The sequence below is a fragment of the Podarcis vaucheri genome, assembly GCF_965113315.1.
Source record: "Podarcis vaucheri genome assembly, chromosome: 6".
NCBI lineage: Eukaryota > Metazoa > Chordata > Lepidosauria > Squamata > Lacertidae > Podarcis > Podarcis vaucheri.
The window spans coordinates 75,688,362-75,708,091 of record NC_138764.1 but is presented as its reverse complement, the minus strand read 5'-3'; the positions used below and the strand labels follow the sequence as shown (position 1 = coordinate 75,708,091).

Sequence of the window (19,730 nt, the reverse complement as noted above, 5' to 3'; positions counted from 1 at the left end):
AGCTACAGCCTGTGTGGTATGTGTGTGCTACTGTCATGAGCTCAGAACTCACAGCTTCTCTGATTCCAGGCAGTATTCTCTTAACGTGGACAAAAAGCCCATGGCCCGTCCAAACAACCTTGATCGTTGCCGGATGAAATCTCTCCCACAAAACATTGTAAGTCATGTGATCAAGCTGTGTGCATGCACACTTGAGGAGCAGAAAGGAATTTGAATGTTCCATGTGACAACAAATACTCTGACCTTCATCTAGCCCAATGTAAACATGGAACCCTCAATATGTTGCCATGTTCAGTGGCTATCAGAGTTTCCCCAGATCAGTGCATACCTTTGAAACCCATTGGCGAGGTGGATCTAGATTACCAATTGGCATCCATTCATGTAGCAATTAATTATTCATAAGGAGACTCCCCCCCCCCAACTTACAGCTACTAATTGCACTTGCTGAGAAAAATATTGCAAGGGAGAAGCAAATCATACGAAACCCACATAATCAGGCTGCAGCTAGGTCCTACTTGAAAACATAACTATGTGTCTCTCTAACAAGTAGAGTCTACTTGTCAAAGGACCTACTGATCAAAGGACCTGAAAAAGTTCCAAGCAAGGAATAACTGCCTCCTTAGTCTGAACACTATGGCTTATTTTTTTTCTCTATGCTTTATCCTGCTTCTCTTCCTTGTTTTGTTTCCTTTTAACCCTTGGTATCAGTGCATGGCCTCCATCCTTCTTCCCCTTGCTGCATTCTGCCTTGACTGTTCCATCCCATACTATTCTCCCCTTACTGCTCCAATCCCCGAGTTCGAACTCAGGGCCCCTCCAGATGTCTTTTTATTTATTTATTGTGCATTAATCATGATTTGTCCTTGTGATGGTATTGGGGCAGTCATACGTGATCCCACCTAGAGAGGCCCTTTCTCTGAGTGAAATAAACATTTCTAAAATTACAGTAGTACTTTCTACTTACGAAAACACAAATTCCTCAGCAATCTACAGCTTAGAGCTATAGAATTTGGAGATTCTCTGCTATGGGCAGTTTGCAAGGAGGTGTGGGAGAGCAGAAGAAGGGATTCACCTTTTGATGGAGGGGAAAAGAAGATGGGACCTCTCAGCTTGGTCCCCTATGTGGTTAAATTCATGGTTAGAAGATGTGATCTTTTTGTCTTCAGATACTATATGCAAAACAGGGGATGCGCATAAGAAGGCGCCTGACTCGCACCAATGTCAAGGAGAAAGTAAATGAGACAAAGATAATATTGTCAAAGCTGCGCTTCCTGGCTAAAGAGGTATGTAATTGCAGGTGTGGGAATGCAATCAGGTTTGGGAGCTCCTATACTTTATACATTAAAAGCTGGGTAGCTCAAGCAACTGAGAAAGGAAACTCTGCACCAGAGAGCATGATATTCTAGTAATACCCTAGAATCCTTAGAATTTCTGTTTATGTTTTGAAAGAAGAAAGCAAACAGGTTTCTGGTCCTTTTGGGGTGGGGAGAAATATGAGTGCATGTGAGAAATTCAGTGTGATGTTTTCCAAACCAAAAGGTGTATGGATGGTGCATGAAAGGATCAAGGGTTGAGATGAATGCGAAGAAGCTCAGCTCTCACTCTGGTCCCTACATCTGTTGCCTACGCCCATGAATCACACCTTCCTTCACTTCTTGGTCTCAAACAAAAAGTTCCATTTAAAAACAAAAAACAAAAACTCAACTCTCCCCCCCACCCCAGATAAGGAAAAAGAATGTTTGCACTTTTTAAAAAATTTAAGCTAGTTTTATTTCAGCTTTCCCTCTCATTCCCGCCCCCAGCCCCAATGTCCTATCCCTGATGTCCTGATCTGGATGTTTAGCAACAACAAGCGTATCGCATACACTCGGATCCCTGCCCAACACATCCTTTATGCAGTGGTAGAAGAGGAGAAAGGCAAGGACTGTGCCAAGATACAAACGGTCTTTCTCAAGGTGGGTGCTCACCATTTTTGCTCATTAAATTTCTGACCCTCCAAGCAGCAAGAGACTCTAGGGGTTCCAGCACTTACTTACCAATGGTTCAGTTTCCTTGGAACAACAACAACAACAACAACAACAACAACAACAACAACAACAACAACAACTTGATTATTTATACCCCTCACATCTGTCTGGGTTTCCCCAGCCACTCTGAGCAGCTTCCACCACATATAAAAACAAAACAAAACAAAACAAAACAAAACATTTCTTAAAATTCCTGATACAGTGCTACAGTGGTACCACGGGTTAAGTACTTAATTCGTTCTGGAGGTCCGTTCTTAACCTGAAACTGTTCTTAACCTGAAGCACCACTTTAGCTAATGGGGCCTCCTGCTGCTGCCACGCCGCCGGAGCACGATTTCTGTTCTCATCCTGAAGCAAAGTTCTTAACCCAAGGTACTATTTCTGGGTTAGCGGAGTCTGTAACCTGAAGTGTATGTAACCCGAAGTACCACTGTATTGGAATGGTCATTGGAGACTAGTATCTTTAGGATATATGGTGTTATTTACACACATATACAACCTGAGCATAGGATAGAGGGGCACCACAGCTCTTGCCTCCCATTAGGTTCCTAGGGAGAGCCCCAGGACATAGCTTTGGGATCTAGCATAGAGCAAGATAAAGCCTCTGTGTCTCCAGCTCCAGCACCAGCCACAAACTCACACACTCAAAACCCCCACTTGGCCTATTGCTCTCCCTCTTAGGGTGGCATAGCATCCCGCCAGTTGAGGTGAGAAAAGGCCCATCCTTTTTTCCCTATGCAACAGGGCAACCTCTTTTGACACATAAATGGCAGGTTTTCTCTCATAGATTCTAACTTCACATACACAGGATCATAGGTTTGGAAGGGACCCATGTTTATCACCCGGTCTGACACCCCCCCCACACACACTTAGAACATTGCTTTATGTGTGGAAGCAGACCTAATAATTTATTTCATGCTTTTACTATATCAACACTTCTTGCCCTCACCATATTTTAACTAAAAAAATATTTTTTGGGGCTTAAAGGTTCCAGGGTCACGGAGTGGTGACATCTTTGCAAAACTGGAAATCTACATGTGGCTTGGGGTAACTAAATATGTGAAGAACAGCACCGCAGAGCTACCAGAGGAGTTCAAACCAATATATGATAAGGCTATGCAGGCCGCAAGGATTCCAGCGTACATCCCACCCAGTCAGCTCAACAGAGATGGTAAGCCCATATTGCTTTTTGTTACCTCCCACTCCTTTCAGAAATGAAAAGATATCATAACTCAAAACTAGCGCAAGATAGAAGATTCTGATGTAAGGGTAGCCAGATGTTGTTGGACTCCAACTCCCATCAGCCCTAATCATCATGGCTGGTTGTACAAAGCTGTGGCACAGCTGATTGGTGGCAGTGATCCTATCCCATTCCAGTAAACAGCAGTGACATCAGTGCTAGGAGAGTGGCTCCACCTTACCACACATGCCGTAGTGAGATAAGAACCTGCAACATATGTTCATGCCACACAGAACTGAATTTTTTTTGGTATGTTACTGTTCAACAATTTCATACCAGAGTGAAGAAATACAGCATCTGATATGTTAAAGGAAGACTGCTTAGTGAGCTCACTGCTAACATCCCCTCATCACTCAAGTGTGTGTGTGTGTGTGTGTGTGACCTTAGCTAAGTTGGCAGGTGTATGTTTGTGTGACACACACACACAAACATATACCTATCAACTTAGTTAAGGTAGCATTCAATGGATCTGAAGTGGATCCTGGTCCATGAAAGTTTGTATCACCATAATAAATTAGTCAGTTATTCAAAGTGCCACAAGACTCCAATAAGCTTTAAAAATGAAATGTTCATGTGGAGCTTTTTTTTTTGAGTTCTAGCAGTTTCTCTTTCGTGATCACTGTAAATGCTGTTGGATATACTTATCATTCCGCCCCATTGTAAACTTGTTGGAAACAGCAATGATTAACATAAAAGTCCTGTCTAATGTGTGAGCCTCACAAATGGCTGTCATCTTGGAAAGCTGACAGATGCATTTTGCTTTTTGCAGACTTCAGTTACTTTCAGCTGCGAGCCCATTTGTACCAGGCTCGGGGGATTCTCCCAGCTGATGAAAATGGCCTTTCTGATCCATTTGCAAAAGTGGTGTTTTCAACTCAGTGCCAGACTACATGTGTAAGTGTATTTGCAGCAGACTTGTGAGTAAACAAATTTGATAGCCCAGATGAATATTGAAATGGTACAGGATAGAGGTGGGGAAAAGGCTCAGGGAGATGTTTTTGTTTGTGTTTTAGTGGGGAAATGGTGTTATAGATGTGGATAAAATTAATAAATGGTTATTTTGGTTATTTTTGGTATGAAAGTAGAAATATAAGCTGCAAAGGGTAGCCTGGCCAAGCTAGGGCTGTTAAGGAAACAATAGAGAGCCATTGAGGGTCGTTACAAACTTCTTGCCCCAGGTGTGACCTGAAAATGAGGATTTGGAAGGTTGCCAGGGTAACTGTTGGGGGAGGGGAGCAAGGTGTTTCTGGGAGGAAGAAAGAGGAAGAGGGGAGAACCATCTTTGGAGTGTGCTGACCTCAAGCAGCTTATGCTGCTGCCTCTTGGAATGACTATGCCATAAGATCTGGACCCCCTCCATGCAGACTAAAGGTGTAAATAGGCGAATAAACCATATTTCTTAAAGTACGACAGTCTCTGCCATGTCTTCCATTCTCCAAAGGGTGTGCCTGTGGCCCCATGAGCTCTTGCCACTGCTTGGCAGAGAGAGGGGCAGGCACCGGGCTTTTGTAACAATAGTAAAAGACTATAAGAGTCCTCTTGGATGAGACCAATGGCCCATCTAGTCCAGCACTAGTTTCCAGGTTGCTCAACCTGATACCGATGAAAAGCCCACAAGCAGAATGGAAGGGAAATGCTTAAGCAGTCCATCCCTTTACTTAATTTCACAGACTCCTGGGGCAGCTTTTGTTTTAAAAAGTAAGTTGGGTGAAAGATATACCGTAATATACATGACTGTGGATTGCATGGGTCCAGCCTGGTTCTAAAGGAGCTGTTTAAACAGCAGCTTTGATCTCTGTTAATTCAGATCTTGGAAGAGACACTCAGCCCAATGTGGAATGAATTACTTCTGTATGACCAGCTCATTATCGATGGAAAGAAGGAGGAATTGAAGACAGAGACTCCAATTGCTGTTGTCAATATCTTTGACTACAATAAATTTGTAAGTTTGAACATATAAACTCACCTGTTTTGTGTAATTTTCTATTTGGCTGCAATAGCTTCTCGGGGACCAGGAACTCACATCGACTGTAACCCCACTTTCCTGCAGAAGCAATTCAGAATGGTTTGGGAACCACCAGCAGGTTGAAGGAATAATATACATGGCATGTTGCAGAAAAACCTACACCAATACAGTTGATCTAGTCAAGCACTTGGGTGGGCTGAATGTTCATACTAATCTAGTTCCTAATCTAAACAATGATTTGGGAGAGAGGTTAAGTCACTCTAGCAGCAGGCTTGCTGAGCAGTGCTCAGTTGTGTGAATTTTCTGCATGAGTAAAGTAAAAAGCAGATGCAGGATTGTGATACAGTGAAGATGGAGGTAAGGGAGCTCATTGCTCTTAGATACAAAGGGTGCTGCAGTGTGGGTAAAATGCCCATCATTGGATCTAATGGGAAACTGGGTTCCTGAAATAATGTTTCTTGCCATATCTGATAGCTGCTTCCTCTTCTTTCCAGGGCTCACCTGTGTTCCTTGGCCGAGCCTTTGTTACACCACTGGTGAAGCTGGTAGATGAGCCATACAGCAAACCTTCTCTCCAGTTTTTTGACATTTACAAGGGACACAAAGCAGCTGGGGAATTAATTGCTGTCTTTGAGCTGATTGAACTGGATTATAGTGGCTACTTAGAGGTAAGAGGGCTCATTGCCACCTCATGGCTACAGGGATGTGTTTGGCAGCTCAAATAGGTTGTGAACAGCCTGCAAATAGTCTCATAATAATAAAAAATGGCCCAAATCTCATGTAACAGTAAAGTTTTGTGCTGATGAGCTGGACTGAACTTAAGTGAAACCTCATGTACATGTGCTCCATCATCTCATCCTGTGTAGTGCTGGAGGACTTTGCCAGTGTTTCATTTCATTGTAATTAGGGATGGGGGAGAAATCTGTTTCAGTTTGCAATTAAAGGCAAATCTACTGCATTCACACTTTCCACATGAACCGAAACACAACCATCCTTCAACATTCCCCCTTCTCCAAATTTTGCAAAGTTCTCCAGCCAAGAAATGTGTGCAAAAATGTATACACTGGTGTAAAATGTATTTATTAGTATTTATTATAATGCATTTATTAGTGAAAACAACATACAAAATGTGCAATATTTGCTTGAAGCGATGTGCATATTAGGCAAACTATCATACGGACATCTCTATTGGGAGGACTTTTTACAAAAAAGAAATTGCAAATGGATATGGAAATGTGGAGAACTGAATTTAAGATTGGAGTAAGGAGAAACAGAGAGACACCAACATTGATAGATGTACTTATCCTTAACTGTAATTTAATTTTGTGTGTAAACCAGGGATTGTGATTTATCATAAACTCTGGCTAGTTAAACAAGCCAGCTTCATATCCCCTGGTTTGATGTTGGCTTGTTTAAAAACTAACCAGAATTTGTGATAAAACCAAGTTCTCAGTGTGGTGTAGTGGTTGAGAGCGGTGGTCTTGTAATCTGGGGAACCGGGTTCGCGTCTCCACTCTTCCACATGCAGCTGCTGGGTGACCTTGGGCCATTCACACTTCCTTGAAGTCTCTCAGCCCCACTCACCTCACAGAGTGTTTGTTGTGGGGGAGGAAGGGAAAGGAGAATGTTAGCCGCTTTGAGACTCCTTAAAGGGAGTGAGAGGCAGGATATCAAATCCAAACTCCTCCTCCTCCTCCTCCTCCTCCTCCTCCTCTTCTTCTTCTTCTTCTTCTTCTTCTTCTTCTTCTTCTTCTTCTTCATGTTCTCCTAGCAGAGGGGCCTTGTGTTTTAGAACAGGATCCTGAAGCATTGATGGGAAAGAATTTTATGGAAAGACTTGATATGAGACAGGTAGTACCCAAGTGCCTTTCAGTATATAACCAGTGACCATCTCTCACTGCTGACCACCCACAACCAGTGCTGTTCATACATCTAGGATTAGAAGAGAGAGCCTTCACAGCTTTCACTTTAGAAAGTGAAGATTGGTTATGATGGTAATTGGTGGATAAATTGACCGGTGGGCATTTAAGTCTACATAGCTATAGAGAAGACTTTTAAATTGTTGTTCTGTGCTGTCCAGCCATCAGTGCCTAGTGATGTAGAACCCAAGGAGCCGGAATATCTGGGAGACCCCCGTTCTGGACGATTCATTATCCCTGAAGGTATCCGACCAATCCTTAAAGAGTTTCGTATAGAGGTAACATTATTTGTTCTTCTTTTAGCAAAGGATTTATTTAACCTAACCATTTTGTTTTTAACCTGTTCAAATACATCAGTATTATAGGGATTCTCCCTCTTACGTATTGACATGATGATTATTTTTAATCATTCCTAATATGTAATTGCAATTATTATATTAATTGTTGCTCATTTAGCATTTTGTATGAGCCAATTTGGGTGCAATTTTGTGAAAAAGTAGCAAGGAAATAAACAGAGGAGAGAATGAAGGAATCTAGCTTGACACACAGTAACTAAGAATGCAATCCAAATTCCCTTTGCACCAGGCTGTGGGAGGGATTGGATGGAGGTATCTCCACCAGTGTCACTCCAATAGCACAGAACTCTCTGTTCTGCCCACCAAATGTGTGGGGTGAGTGAAAATGCTGCTGGTGGGATCCTTGCTGGTGATCTTCTGGGGCAGAGATGAACTGAGGCCACGACCATCATGTGTTTACATGAGGCCTAATTCAGGCCCAATCACTACATCAGCTCCAAGATGGCACAGAAATTTGCCTATTCCCTTGCCTTCTGTCCAGGCCAGCACCACCACCATGTTAAGATCCATTGTTCCTCAGCTGGGGTTTGGCTTGCAACCGTAGGCTAGTTTGCAACAAACAGAGAACAGGAGAGAGTAGGTGGGTGTCATATAGGCCTGTTAACAATCTAGAATGCATCTGAGAGTGGGTATTGGGAAAGGTGCTTCAGTGTTTTTTGAGAAGAGGACCATTTTAGAGAAGGAGGGTGTTGGACCCTGTACGGAGTACCCAGAAGAGTCAACTCTTCTGCTTTCTTTCTTTTTTTAGATCTTGTTTTGGGGCCTGAGAGATCTGAAGCGTGTGAACTTGTTTGAGGTTGACCAGCCACAGGTGATCATTGAATGTGCTGGGAAGAAAGTGGAATCTGAAGTGATTACAGTGTATAAAGAGAACCCAAATTTCAATGAACTTGTCAAATTTGTTGATGTGGTGAGTAAGAGGCAGATCTTAAAAGACTGGGATCGCCTTCCATTACCTGATTAACAAAACCAAAGTTGTATGGAAGTAATTTAGAAGCTCCCATTATCTTGAATTAGCCTCCACATTGTATACATTTCTGCTAAATAAGGTTCCCATCCACTGAGAACCTTTGAGGTTTCTGTGTGCTTGATTATCAGTAGAAATGGCTGACCAACAACCTGAATGTTGCTGAATGGCTGATACTTTGGTCTTGAGTAGAGCTGTAGAATTCTGCTATCATACCTGTGGAAGCTCCAGTGATGGAGCAAGCTGCTGCTCTTGAAAGACCATGCCACAGTAAAAAAGCTGCATTAAAAATACCACTAAAACATACATGCAACCCAACCAGTATATGTGATTAATGCCTGAATTGATTACTTATAGCAGCTTTGGATTTATTTCTGAGATTTTGACTCTTAATCCATACCTTTTACTTGACCTCTCTTCTTAATGTTGCCAGGGTTGATGTGAAACATTCACAGTATCTTGTTGAACTAGGATATAGAACCATCCCACCAGTTATCAAATCACTTTATACAGTAAAGAATCTTATTTGGGACCTTATATTAACTGCTGACCAAGATTACTAATTCAGTTTACTGTTTTAATTTCTGTTGTCATTGCTGGGCTGTTTTAAAAGGATTGCTTTATTGTATACTTTATTCATGGATGTTAGTTTTAACTGCATTGTTTTATTGGGTACAGGCAACTCCCTGTTTGTGCGGGGGCTGCATGCCAGGTCATTGTGCATTTCAGTGGTTATGCATAAGCCTGTTCCGCCCCCACCCTGCCCTTGATCTTCCCCCTTCGTTCTTGCATCAATTGGATGCACGCAAAATGGTTGCCGCCTGTATTTTGATCCTGGTGTATTTTTAAATTTACTGTATATTAACAATGTTGTGCTATATGTGTATGTGCTTTGTACGCTGCTTAGAAGTCATCTGGGCATCAAGCAATGTATAATCAATAAATGACTAATAATGAATAAGTAATCTGCTTTGTGGCACCTGATTGTATTCCACAGGAGCTTCCAGAGCAGGTGTACTTGCACCCACCTCTCAGTATCTTCGTGGTGGAAAAGAGGGCCTTTGGACGCTCTGTCATGGTGGGAACTCACATAGTTTCCCATATTATGAAATTTGCTCCTAAAGAGCTAGATGAGTTGGAAGAGGAAGACGACAGCCCATCCAAAAGTGAGTCTTTAGAATCCCAACTCCTTTAAGGGACCTTTCAATGAGGTGGAATTGTGTGAGGGTCAAGTTAGGGTTTTATGTGCTGGGATTTAACATTTGCAGAGTGTGACACCCTGCACATGGCATTGGACTAGAGCTACTCTGCTGCTCATGGCCATATCTAATTTCTTGGCATTCCTATGCCAGAAGGTCAAAGCCAAGACAGAAAACATTCAAAGCACCATGCTTTGAAAGAAAAAATCTAAGTCGAGCATGGTAGCAAGACTGTGCAAACAACCTAAGCTTCAGTATTTCTCCATTTTGCTTTTTTAATATCTTCTCAGATTGTATTATTTCCACCTAAAACCCATGCTGTGAACATATAGAGACTGTATTTCATGAAGGAGTTTTGAGATGAGTCAGGCCAGTGGTACATCTAAATGCAACATCCTTTCTCTTTGTCTGCTAATTAGAGGAAAGTTGTGGGTGGGTGGCAAAAGGCAGGGCCACACCATACAATTAAAGCACATTAAAAACACATTTAAAGCATATGGCTTCCCCCAAAGAATCCTGAGAGCTATAGTTTGTTAAGGGTGCTGGGAACTGCAGCCCAGGGAGGATGAAACTACAGTTCCCAGAAATCTTTGGGGGAAGTTGTGTGCTTTAAGTGTGCACTGAATGTGCTTTAAATGTATGGCGTGGGTGTGTCCATAACTGGTTAGTAAAGCGGAAATGATTCAGCAGGTGAAGGCATGCATTCATGCTAAAGTATACAATTTATACTGTTTTCTTACAGCACGGAAAGCCTCACGGCCGAAAATCTCCAAATCAGTTCTGAATCTTGGTGCAGCTGCTGGGAAGACGGTGATAAACATTGGTGCAGCTGCTGGTCAGACAGTAATAAATATTGGTGCAGCTGCTGGAGACATAGGTAGCAAAGTAAATCCCCTTAAGCTTGCAAAGGTGAGTGCAGCAATTGGATGGTCACAGGTTCTGCTATTAGAGGAGTGTTGTAGCTCATAGGAAGTGCCTTTCTAAATCCACATTGCAGAAATGGATTTTCCACATAGCTGAATCATTCAAAAAGCTTAGGAACTTCATGGTGGGGGAACCTTACTGAGCAGCGGAAAAGGGGGGGGATACAAACAGCAGGGGTGTAAATGCAAATAGATATCATTGGAACAGATCCTCACAGATTTCAGTAGGGTCCCCAGGGAAGATTCTCAGACACATCCTTTTATCCTAAATCCCATGTATTTATTACAAAAGGGAGTGCTGAGTTGCGGTCCTTTGTGCTGAGCTGCAGTCCTTTGCTTTCTCTAGCAGTAGGCATGGGTTGTGGTGTGTATGTGAGAGAGCTATGCATGTTACTCATGAACGTCTGCCCCAGGGAAAGCATTTTGTTCTTTCCGGTCAGAAATTTCCTTTGTAGGAAAAGCCATGCAACAACTGTGGGAGGTAACCTGGTTTAAGGGATGTGAGTCAGTTCCATATCAGAGCATTAGTAAGCAGTCAGCATAAAACCAGGAGAATCTGGGAGATAAGAAGCTCAGAAAATCGGTGGAAAGTGTGATTAAAGTTAGAATTATCAAACCTATAGAACAAGCTTTGCTAAGGAAGAATCAGCATGGCTTCCCCCAAATGGAATTTCTGCTTCACTAATCTTTTAGAATTATTTGAGAGTGTCAGTAGAAGCATTTTAGTAGCAGACATTCTACATTTGGACTTTAAAAAAGATTTAACACAGTCCTTCGTGAATGACTTCTGGATGAACATAACAGAGATAAGAGGATGGGTCCTCTTGTGGACTTGTAACTAACTGAAGAATAAGAATCCAGTGAAATCCAGTAAAAGGATAATTTTCACAAAGAAGGGATATAAGCAACAAGGTCTTCCAATGATTTGCTATTGAAATTGGTAACATTTAATGTATTCATAAATGATCTGGAATTAGGGAAAGCAATGATGGAGTAAAGCAGCAACATGTGGGCCAGAATTCAGAATCTAGGGGCCCTCCAGGTACTGTTGAACTCCAGTTCCCATCAGCTGTTATTCCAGATTGCTAAATGGAACCTCCATGTTTGGGAACAGTTTACCTCTTACTCATTGCTGGGGAAATAGATTAGAGCTTGCCTATAGGCGGGTGGCGCTGTGGGTAAAAGCCTCAGCGCCTAGGGCTTGCCGATCGAAAGGTCGGCGGTTCAAATCCCCGCGGTGGGGTGCGCTCCCGCTGCTCGGTCCCAGCGCCTGCCAACCTAGCAGTTCGAAAGCACCCCCGGGTGCAAGTAGATAAATAGGTACCGCTTACCAGCGGGAAGGTAAACGGCATTCCGTGTGCTGCGCTGGCTCGCCAGATGCAGCTTTGTCACGCTGGCCACGTGACCCGGAAGTGTCTCCGGACAGCGCTGGCCCCCGGCCAATAGAGTGAGATGGGCGCACAAACCCCAGAGTCTGTCAAGACTGGCCCGTTCGGGCAGGGGTACCTTTACCTTTACCTTTATAGGCTTCATTGACACTGTTGGAAGAAGGACACTGGACCTGATGGAGCTTCTGGGCCAACCCAGTCAGGCCCTTGTGTTCACACATGCCTTTGATAGATTGAGATAATTTATTCTCAGGCACCTCTGAAGAAACTCCCAATTGATAAACTCATGCCGAAGGAGGAAGAATTTGAGGAGGAAAAACCTGAGAAAGAAGAGCTGGATTGGTGGTCTAAGTACTATGAATCATTAAAGGAATTAAACAACCAGGTAATGGGATTTCAACTACTGAATTGTATTTGCAATAGAAGGCAACCTGCTGCTGTCCATATGCTTTGGACTACAGATCCCTTCATCCCTGAGCATTGGTCATGCTGGCTGTGGCTGATAGGAGCTGTAGTCCAAAAAATCTGAACGGCAGCAGATTGGGGAGGGGCTCAGGTGTGAAGCAAATGACTGCAGTAGAGAACTACATAGGACAGGTAGGAGGAAGCAGGAAAAACCATATCCCATCAGGATACTGCAATCCCCTCATGGGATTTGGAGAAGGAGAAGAAAGAAGAATGGAAGGGGAGTAGGAAAGGTCCTTAAGTAAACTTAGCAAGAGGATGGGTTCTTTTATGGATTGAGAACTACTTAAAAAAAAGGAAGGCAATTAAATTATGAAAAAACAAACGAACAGTTTATTTCAAACACAAAGGCACTTTTTTGGTTAAAAAAATAAGGTGCCAGTAATCATATCTTGATAGAAATGCTGTGTGTGCCAGCCAGCACAAAACGGCTACTATGGGCAGGTGCAAAAGAGGTGGCAAGTATTCTGTATCATCACAAAAAGAGTCCTGCCTTATTGTATTCCATTTACAATTCAATATATGAGGTTAGGATGTGAAGTAAAGGGTGCTTTGTTTCTAGAACTTCACACATTAATAAATCAGTTTAGGTCTCCCTAGCATACACAAATCCTTGCAGGATTCCCAGCAAGGCCACAACAAGAAATTGTCATATCCTGTGAAGCTTTGTGTTAGGGTGGAATGCTGATTTTGATGTTCTAGTACAGGGATGTCCATTAGGTGTTCCTCCCCCCCCCCAAAAAAAAAGCTCAGGAACTTTGGTGAGGGCTTCCCCCAAAAAGCTTAACAACTTTGGTCAATCCGATGGGTAGATCACTGCCAGTGTTTTTATAGTGGGAGTAGATCGTAATCTGTGGGGAGTTGGACATCCCTGTTCTAGTACAAAGCAGGATTCTTTAAAGACTGAATTGGAATGTGGGTGGATGGGGGTTAGAATGGTGCCCAGAGTCCAGGAGAGGAGCACTGGTGGTGGGAGGGCTCCACTCTGATGGAGGTCCCAGCTGTACCCTAATAAGCTAAAGCTCCTGCCAACTATTAACAAATCAAAGTTGCTCATATCCATTAATTTCAATGGGTCTACTCTGAGTAGGTCTAATACTGGAGACAACTCAAAATTTGTGTTATATAGCTTCTGTTTTCTGCCGCAAATTTTATGGGTTTCTGGAGTGTCGGGGTGGTGTTATTGTGAAATTCATCTCACATTGTTAATAGACTTGCTCAGTTAGCAGTGACTGATGGTTATTTGTCATAGTCTGATTAATAACTATCCTATTTGACAGTCCTACAGTGATGAGGAGGAAGAAGAGGACCCAAATGATCCAGGTGAGATCTTCATACTATAGAAATTGCTAGGACAAGGACCTGAACTTTCCTGAATATCTGGTGTTCAAATGACATACCCATCCCAAAGTGGTGTTTTTATTATTGTTCTGTTTGTGCTCCCCTTCCCTGAGCTGTGAGAAGCACGGTTCCCTGTGTTGGTGTAATGTGGAAAAATAGGTGAAATTGCGCCTGGGTTCTGTTCAGGGTTAGCACGTCAGCTGCACTGGGTGGTAAAAAAATATCTTTGGGTTATTTGTAGCCACCCGAGACCAAATGCCTGAAGCATTACTCATCCCTTTCTCTAAGGAATCAGCCATATTGGCATGATTGTGCGGTATTTGCCGAATGCAAAGGTTACATGCTATATGGTCAAGTACAGCATGGTGAGCTAGCATAGTAAAGTGCTAGTGTATCTCTCTGTAAACTTGGATCTTTACAAGGTTTATTTCTAAAACCAAAGAACTGTATTATAGTAGATTAGTTCATGATGTACCAGCATCTCTTAAAGTTAATGTAGATAGTGTGTTTATGCTTGTCTTGCACCATGAGACAAAACACACTTTATACTTTGAACTGGACTGTGTGGAAAATGAGTTTTCTTAACCGGGGATTCTGGAAAAGACTGACTATTGGAAAGCAGGAAGACTCTGATGTTCTGCTGGAAGACTCTACTGGAGCTGTGCATACTTTGCTGCTCAACCTAGTCAAAGTGTGGTATACAGTGGTACCTCTAGTTATGAACTTAATTAGTTCTGGAGGTCCGTTCTTAACCTGAAACTGTTCTTAACTAGAGGCACACTTTCGCTAATGGGGCCTCTTGCTGCCGCTGTGCCGCCAGCACACGATTTCCATTCTCATCCTGGGGCAAAGTTCTCAACTCGAGGTAACTCTTCCAGGTTAGCAGAGTTTGTAACCTGAAGCATTTGTAACCTGAGGCATTTGTAACTCGAGGTACCACTGTAGTATCAACAACAGAGACCAGTGGTGCTTTTTGTGAATATCGGTCTGTTTGCAAATGTACAAAATGAACAGGAATTATAACTGGGCACAGAATCAATTCACAGTAATAGGTGTTCAGTCTCTCAAAAACCTCTTTCCCTGTCTAGAACCTCTTTGTAACACTGGTTTTGGCTGGCAAACTGCTCCTTTCAGATTTCATAGGATTGGTTCACACACAGCCATCTTAATGAAGCACCATGCTTGCAGAAACCTCCCAGTGTCTACCTACAGTGTGCCCTGGTTCTGTCAGCTGCGACAGGTGTCTGCAGTGGAACCACTTCCAGCCTTTCTTTGCTCAGTGCTCACACTGAATTCTCAATTGCAAGCATGAATGCCTGACGCTAGAAAGAATAAAGGAGAAGAACGGGGTGGAGAGCAACAATCTGGTCACTGACTTTGTTGGAAATTGTTCAAAGCTGCAGGGGTTGAATGGAAAATCTGTGTGATATTTGACTGTATGAGTTGAGCAAATTATCCCATTAATTTCTCAATGTCTTATTTAGATGGAGGGAACTTAAATGTTGCTTCTCTTGACATGGAAGTGGACGATGGCACAATAGTTGAAGTTGAGCCACCTCGTCCCAAAAGGAAACTTATAGCTACATTAAAGGTAGGTCTTTCAGAGACAGAATCCTGTCCTAAGTAATCACGGGTACATCCTATGAAGGATAAGTAAGGGAAGGGCCATGGCTCATTGGCAGAACACATGGGTTGCATGCAAAAGACACCAGGTTCAATCCCTAGTGTTTCCAGGTAGGGCTGGAAAAGATTCCCACCTGAAACCCTCAAGAGCTGCTGCCAATCAGTGTCAGCAATACTGAGCTAACTTCCAAATGGTCTGTGTTAAGTTGTGGGTGAACATATCAGACGACACAGCGATTCTTCAAACAGCTCTTGTTTATTCAGAGGCCAGAACAGAACTGAACTGAAGGGTTCAGTCAGCCTGCTTATATAGAGCTCCAGTACAACGTAACTGTAACAATTTTCTAAAACTATCCAATCACTGAACATCATTTTTGATCCCTTATTTGCATAACTATCTACAGTATCCCCCTGCTGGCCCAGGGTGAGAACTTCAGTACATAACAGTCTGACTAGATACAAGGTGTTGCCTATGTTCCTATTGATTTCTGTGAGACTAGGGCTGGTGTATTTCAGCGCCCACCCCATCCCCAATTTGTATATTATGCACATCAATTTGGGCATTTCCTGCCAGTTGATTTGTGTCTGCTCCTGACATTTACCACACACACAAAAGAAATCGGGAAGGAGTAGTGGAAATAATTGATTACTTCACTGTTTGCTCAGGCCAGGAAAGAGTGGCCTGTCTTATTTATGTGTGTATTGGTATTTGTTTATAAAAGTATTTATATACCACCATCTCATAATTTTTTTGACTAAGGCACCAATGTTCATTATGTTCTATTCTGTCAGCCTTTGAGGTTGAGACCACAGTGAAGAATGATAAGGAGAGATGTGAATGACTGCTCTTTTATTAGCTCTTCAACACCAACAAAGATAATCTTGCAACATCTTAAAGACTACACATTTGTTATGTCACAAGTTTTAATGGATTTAATGGATCCACTTAAAAAATGATGTAGAGACCTGTAGTGACCTGTAGCGACATGACATAACCTATTCACTTGATCGGTGATAGAACTGAAAACAGATCACTAGAGGGGAGAGGCCTCTGGTTGCACTAACTGTTCTCTGTACTACTAGTTTTTATTATCAGCTGTTATGGCAAGAAAGCTCTAAAATTAACATGTCTCTCATTTCAGATCTACAGTTCAGAGCTGGAAAACGAGTTCGACAATTTTGAGGACTGGCTCTGTATTTTTCCACTTCATCGTGGGAAAGCCAATGAAGATGAAGATGGAAATGAAGAGGATAATTTAGTGGGAAAATACAAGGTAATTGGCTGGATTCAACTAACCCTGTGCACTAACGCAATGGAGGATCTAGCCTGCTCTGTAGGATGAAGGCTAATACTTTGCTCAGAATGCAGTAATAAACCTCCTTGTGTCTATTCCTTATGGAATTATAGCTTTACTTTTACTGGGCTGTTCCTTCTCCTGTCTCTCCTGTGATTTATTGTACTTCCAATATATGTGTCACCAGAGGTGTGGTAGAGCTGTGATACTGCAGTACTCAACATGCTGCAGTCTCTTAGGAAACAAGAAGAAAAATCTTCTGACAGGTGTAGTAGGGCTATTCAAAATATCATTCTACTAGAAAGAGTGACATAGATTTCCTTTTGTTTAATCCCTCTTTTGCAGGGCTCATTCTATGTCTATCGGGCTGAAGAGGCAGGTGCAGAGCATAAGATCTCCCAAGGCATCCCCAGAAACAGACCCATTAAGGTCCTTGTCCGAATTTACATTGTAAAAGTAAGTACGGTATTTGTACTGAATGGCATGAGTTTTGAAACCTGTGCTACAATTACCAGATAATGAATTCATAACCATCCCACAACCTGCAAAGTCCCCTGGGATTCTGTTGTCACTGTTTGTATCTCCTTTGAGCTATGGCAAGGATGATCTCCCAAGATGGATAGTAGCTCTGTGATTTAAACCCTTCATTCAATTCAAGCTGCTCCAGATAATTGTGCTTTCATGAATTTGAAGATGAGATGTCACAGAAGGAGCCCCTGGAATTTCCAGACTCTGCCTTTAGATTGGGGAGACTTGGGACTGCTAGTGCCATCGATTCCATTCCGAGATGCAAACAGCATTCTAAAATATTCTGTATTTTGCAGGGAACCTCCAGACTGTCAGTGTTTTGCAGGAGGCATTCAAGTGCACATGAAAATGTTAGGTTTGCACAGTTAAAGTAGATTAAAGTGTTCTATCATCCCAATGCATCAAATCTCCCTCTCCATTTTAAGCAGCCTTTTTGCAGTTTGGAAAGTGACAGGGAAATGGATGAGGGATGGATGAAGTGAGGGATGGATGAATAGTTAATTAATGGGAAGACATGTAAATACCCCACAAGCAAATCAGAATGAACTCAGGCTGACTGCTCATTGTCATATAACTGTCCTATATAGAAATCAGAACAAATGCTGCATAACCTTTGTGCAAAATAATCAGGATGAATGCTAAATAAACAAGAGCCTGCAATATATCTCATCACACCATAAAAACATAGCAGTTCTTTTCCACTTTAGAACAGTACTGCTTCATTGAAGTTCCCTTTTGAGGGAAAGTAGAGTCATCTCACTCTCAGGGGTTGTCTCACTCTTTTAGGACATCCTGGTTTTTACTTTTTGAAGTATGGCAACCCTAGGTTTCCTCCCCACTCCATTTAGGTTTGATTGGCTAGTGACCATAGTTTTGTCTGTAACATGTGTCCTAGCTTCAGCAAGCAAGCCTTCTGAAGTGACAAGCACTTCAGTCATGGTTCTGCTCCTGCTTGGGACATATTGGTCTGGCTGGCAGGAAATAATTTTTTGGGGAAGGAGAAAAGCGGCTAACTTCTAGGTCTCTTCCTCCTGAGGCTGGAAATGGTGATCTTCGAGTTCCTTGTAACTCTATGACTTTATAACTCTTGATGTTTTGACCATGTAACACAGGTCAGTGATTTTTTGCAATAGTAGTTTTTTGTTACCGATTCAACCTGAAGCTTCATGAAAGTGTTTCCAGACAAATACATGTAATGCTATATGGTTTTGTTCCGCCAACGTTATAGTGCCACGTGTTATGTTTTTTAGGCAACTAATCTGAGTCCAGCAGACCCCAATGGCAAGGCAGATCCCTACCTTGTGGTTAAAATCGGGCAGCAACAGAAAGACACCAAGGAGCGGTACATCCCAAAGCAGCTGCATCCAGTCTTTGGAGAGTAAGAACACAACTTTACTTTGCATCTGAGTTGTATCCTCTCCACATTGCTTATAGCAGACTTTGCCTTAGCACTAGGTGAACCTAAGCAACTGCAAAGGGTAGCTTGTGTTGGTCCCATTGTTGGAGATCCAAAAGGGAGGAATTTGTATTCTCAGCACCACCTAGGTGTGCATACAGCTCTAACAAGATGGTGGTGCAGCAAAGAAGGAAAGAGGGCTGGATCTATAGGAAGATTAGGAAGGGTATAGCAGTTATCAAAGGATAGTGGAAATGAGGGGTGAACAAACGAGAGCATTGTTGGGTTCTGCCAATGACTTGGCCACATGAGATGGGGGAGGGAAATTGGCAAGTTCAAGGTGAAGGGTCTGTTAAAGGGGGCTTGTGCCAGTTGGATGTCATGGGTGGATGTATGTGACTTTACCCAGATACAATACATAGGTTTAAAATCGTGCAGGCTCTATTACAACAAGAATTAAAGTAGTGGTGGTTGTACAGAGCTTACTTCCGTAGGTTGCTTCCCATCCTCTACTTGCCCATATATATTCTCATCCTGTCTGCCTCTCTCTTCTTCAGAGTGCTGGAGCTGAGCATATCCTTTCCCATAGAATCAGAACTCACCATATCGATATTTGACCATGATTTGGTCGGATCAGATGACTTAATTGGGGAAACAAAGATCGACTTGGAGAACCGATTCTACAGCAATCACAGAGCCAATTGTGGGGTGGCCTCGCAATATGACACGTATGTAATGTAGGAGGAGTTAGCAAGGCAACCACAAACCCTTCTTGTCATTTTGTTAGTATTTTTTAAATTATTATTTTGCAGAAAGTATTGCTCCTTCAAGTGGCTGGTAGCAACTCTGTAGCCTTCCCCAGGAAGCCTGTTTCTATAGTGGTGGGTAGGGGTTGGACTCTGCTCCCTGCTCTATAGAAATGTTTCCTGGAATGCTAGCACTAAGATGAAATAAACCAGCTTCACATTCAGTTCTATACCCATTAGGAGGTAATAGCTATGGCCTCACATGACACTAAGCCATCATTTGATGTAACTGTTCAGCAAACCACAGGTCATCTTACAGATGAGCTGACAAGCCACAGCTTATTTCTCCAA

At 42.6% G+C, this 19,730-nt stretch overlaps 1 protein-coding gene across 2 annotated transcripts in view; it reads left to right on the top strand.

Moving 5' to 3' along the window:
* The window catches only part of LOC309535513 (fer-1-like protein 4), a 53,947-nt gene that overhangs the window by 25,404 nt on the left and 8,813 nt on the right, over positions 1-19,730 (top strand). For both annotated transcript variants that reach the window (XM_082228621.1, XM_082228622.1), the window contains 18 exons: positions 70-157; positions 1,167-1,283; positions 1,803-1,955; positions 3,015-3,198; positions 4,037-4,161; positions 5,075-5,209; positions 5,728-5,901; positions 7,314-7,430; positions 8,257-8,418; positions 9,473-9,641; positions 10,417-10,583; positions 12,239-12,370; positions 13,731-13,773; positions 15,276-15,382; positions 16,557-16,688; positions 17,055-17,165; positions 18,488-18,615; positions 19,191-19,361. In XM_082228621.1, the coding sequence (XP_082084747.1) occupies positions 70-157; positions 1,167-1,283; positions 1,803-1,955; positions 3,015-3,198; positions 4,037-4,161; positions 5,075-5,209; positions 5,728-5,901; positions 7,314-7,430; positions 8,257-8,418; positions 9,473-9,641; positions 10,417-10,583; positions 12,239-12,370; positions 13,731-13,773; positions 15,276-15,382; positions 16,557-16,688; positions 17,055-17,165; positions 18,488-18,615; positions 19,191-19,361 (2,415 nt within the window). The remainder of the gene's footprint in view (positions 1-69; positions 158-1,166; positions 1,284-1,802; positions 1,956-3,014; positions 3,199-4,036; positions 4,162-5,074; positions 5,210-5,727; positions 5,902-7,313; positions 7,431-8,256; positions 8,419-9,472; positions 9,642-10,416; positions 10,584-12,238; positions 12,371-13,730; positions 13,774-15,275; positions 15,383-16,556; positions 16,689-17,054; positions 17,166-18,487; positions 18,616-19,190; positions 19,362-19,730) is intronic.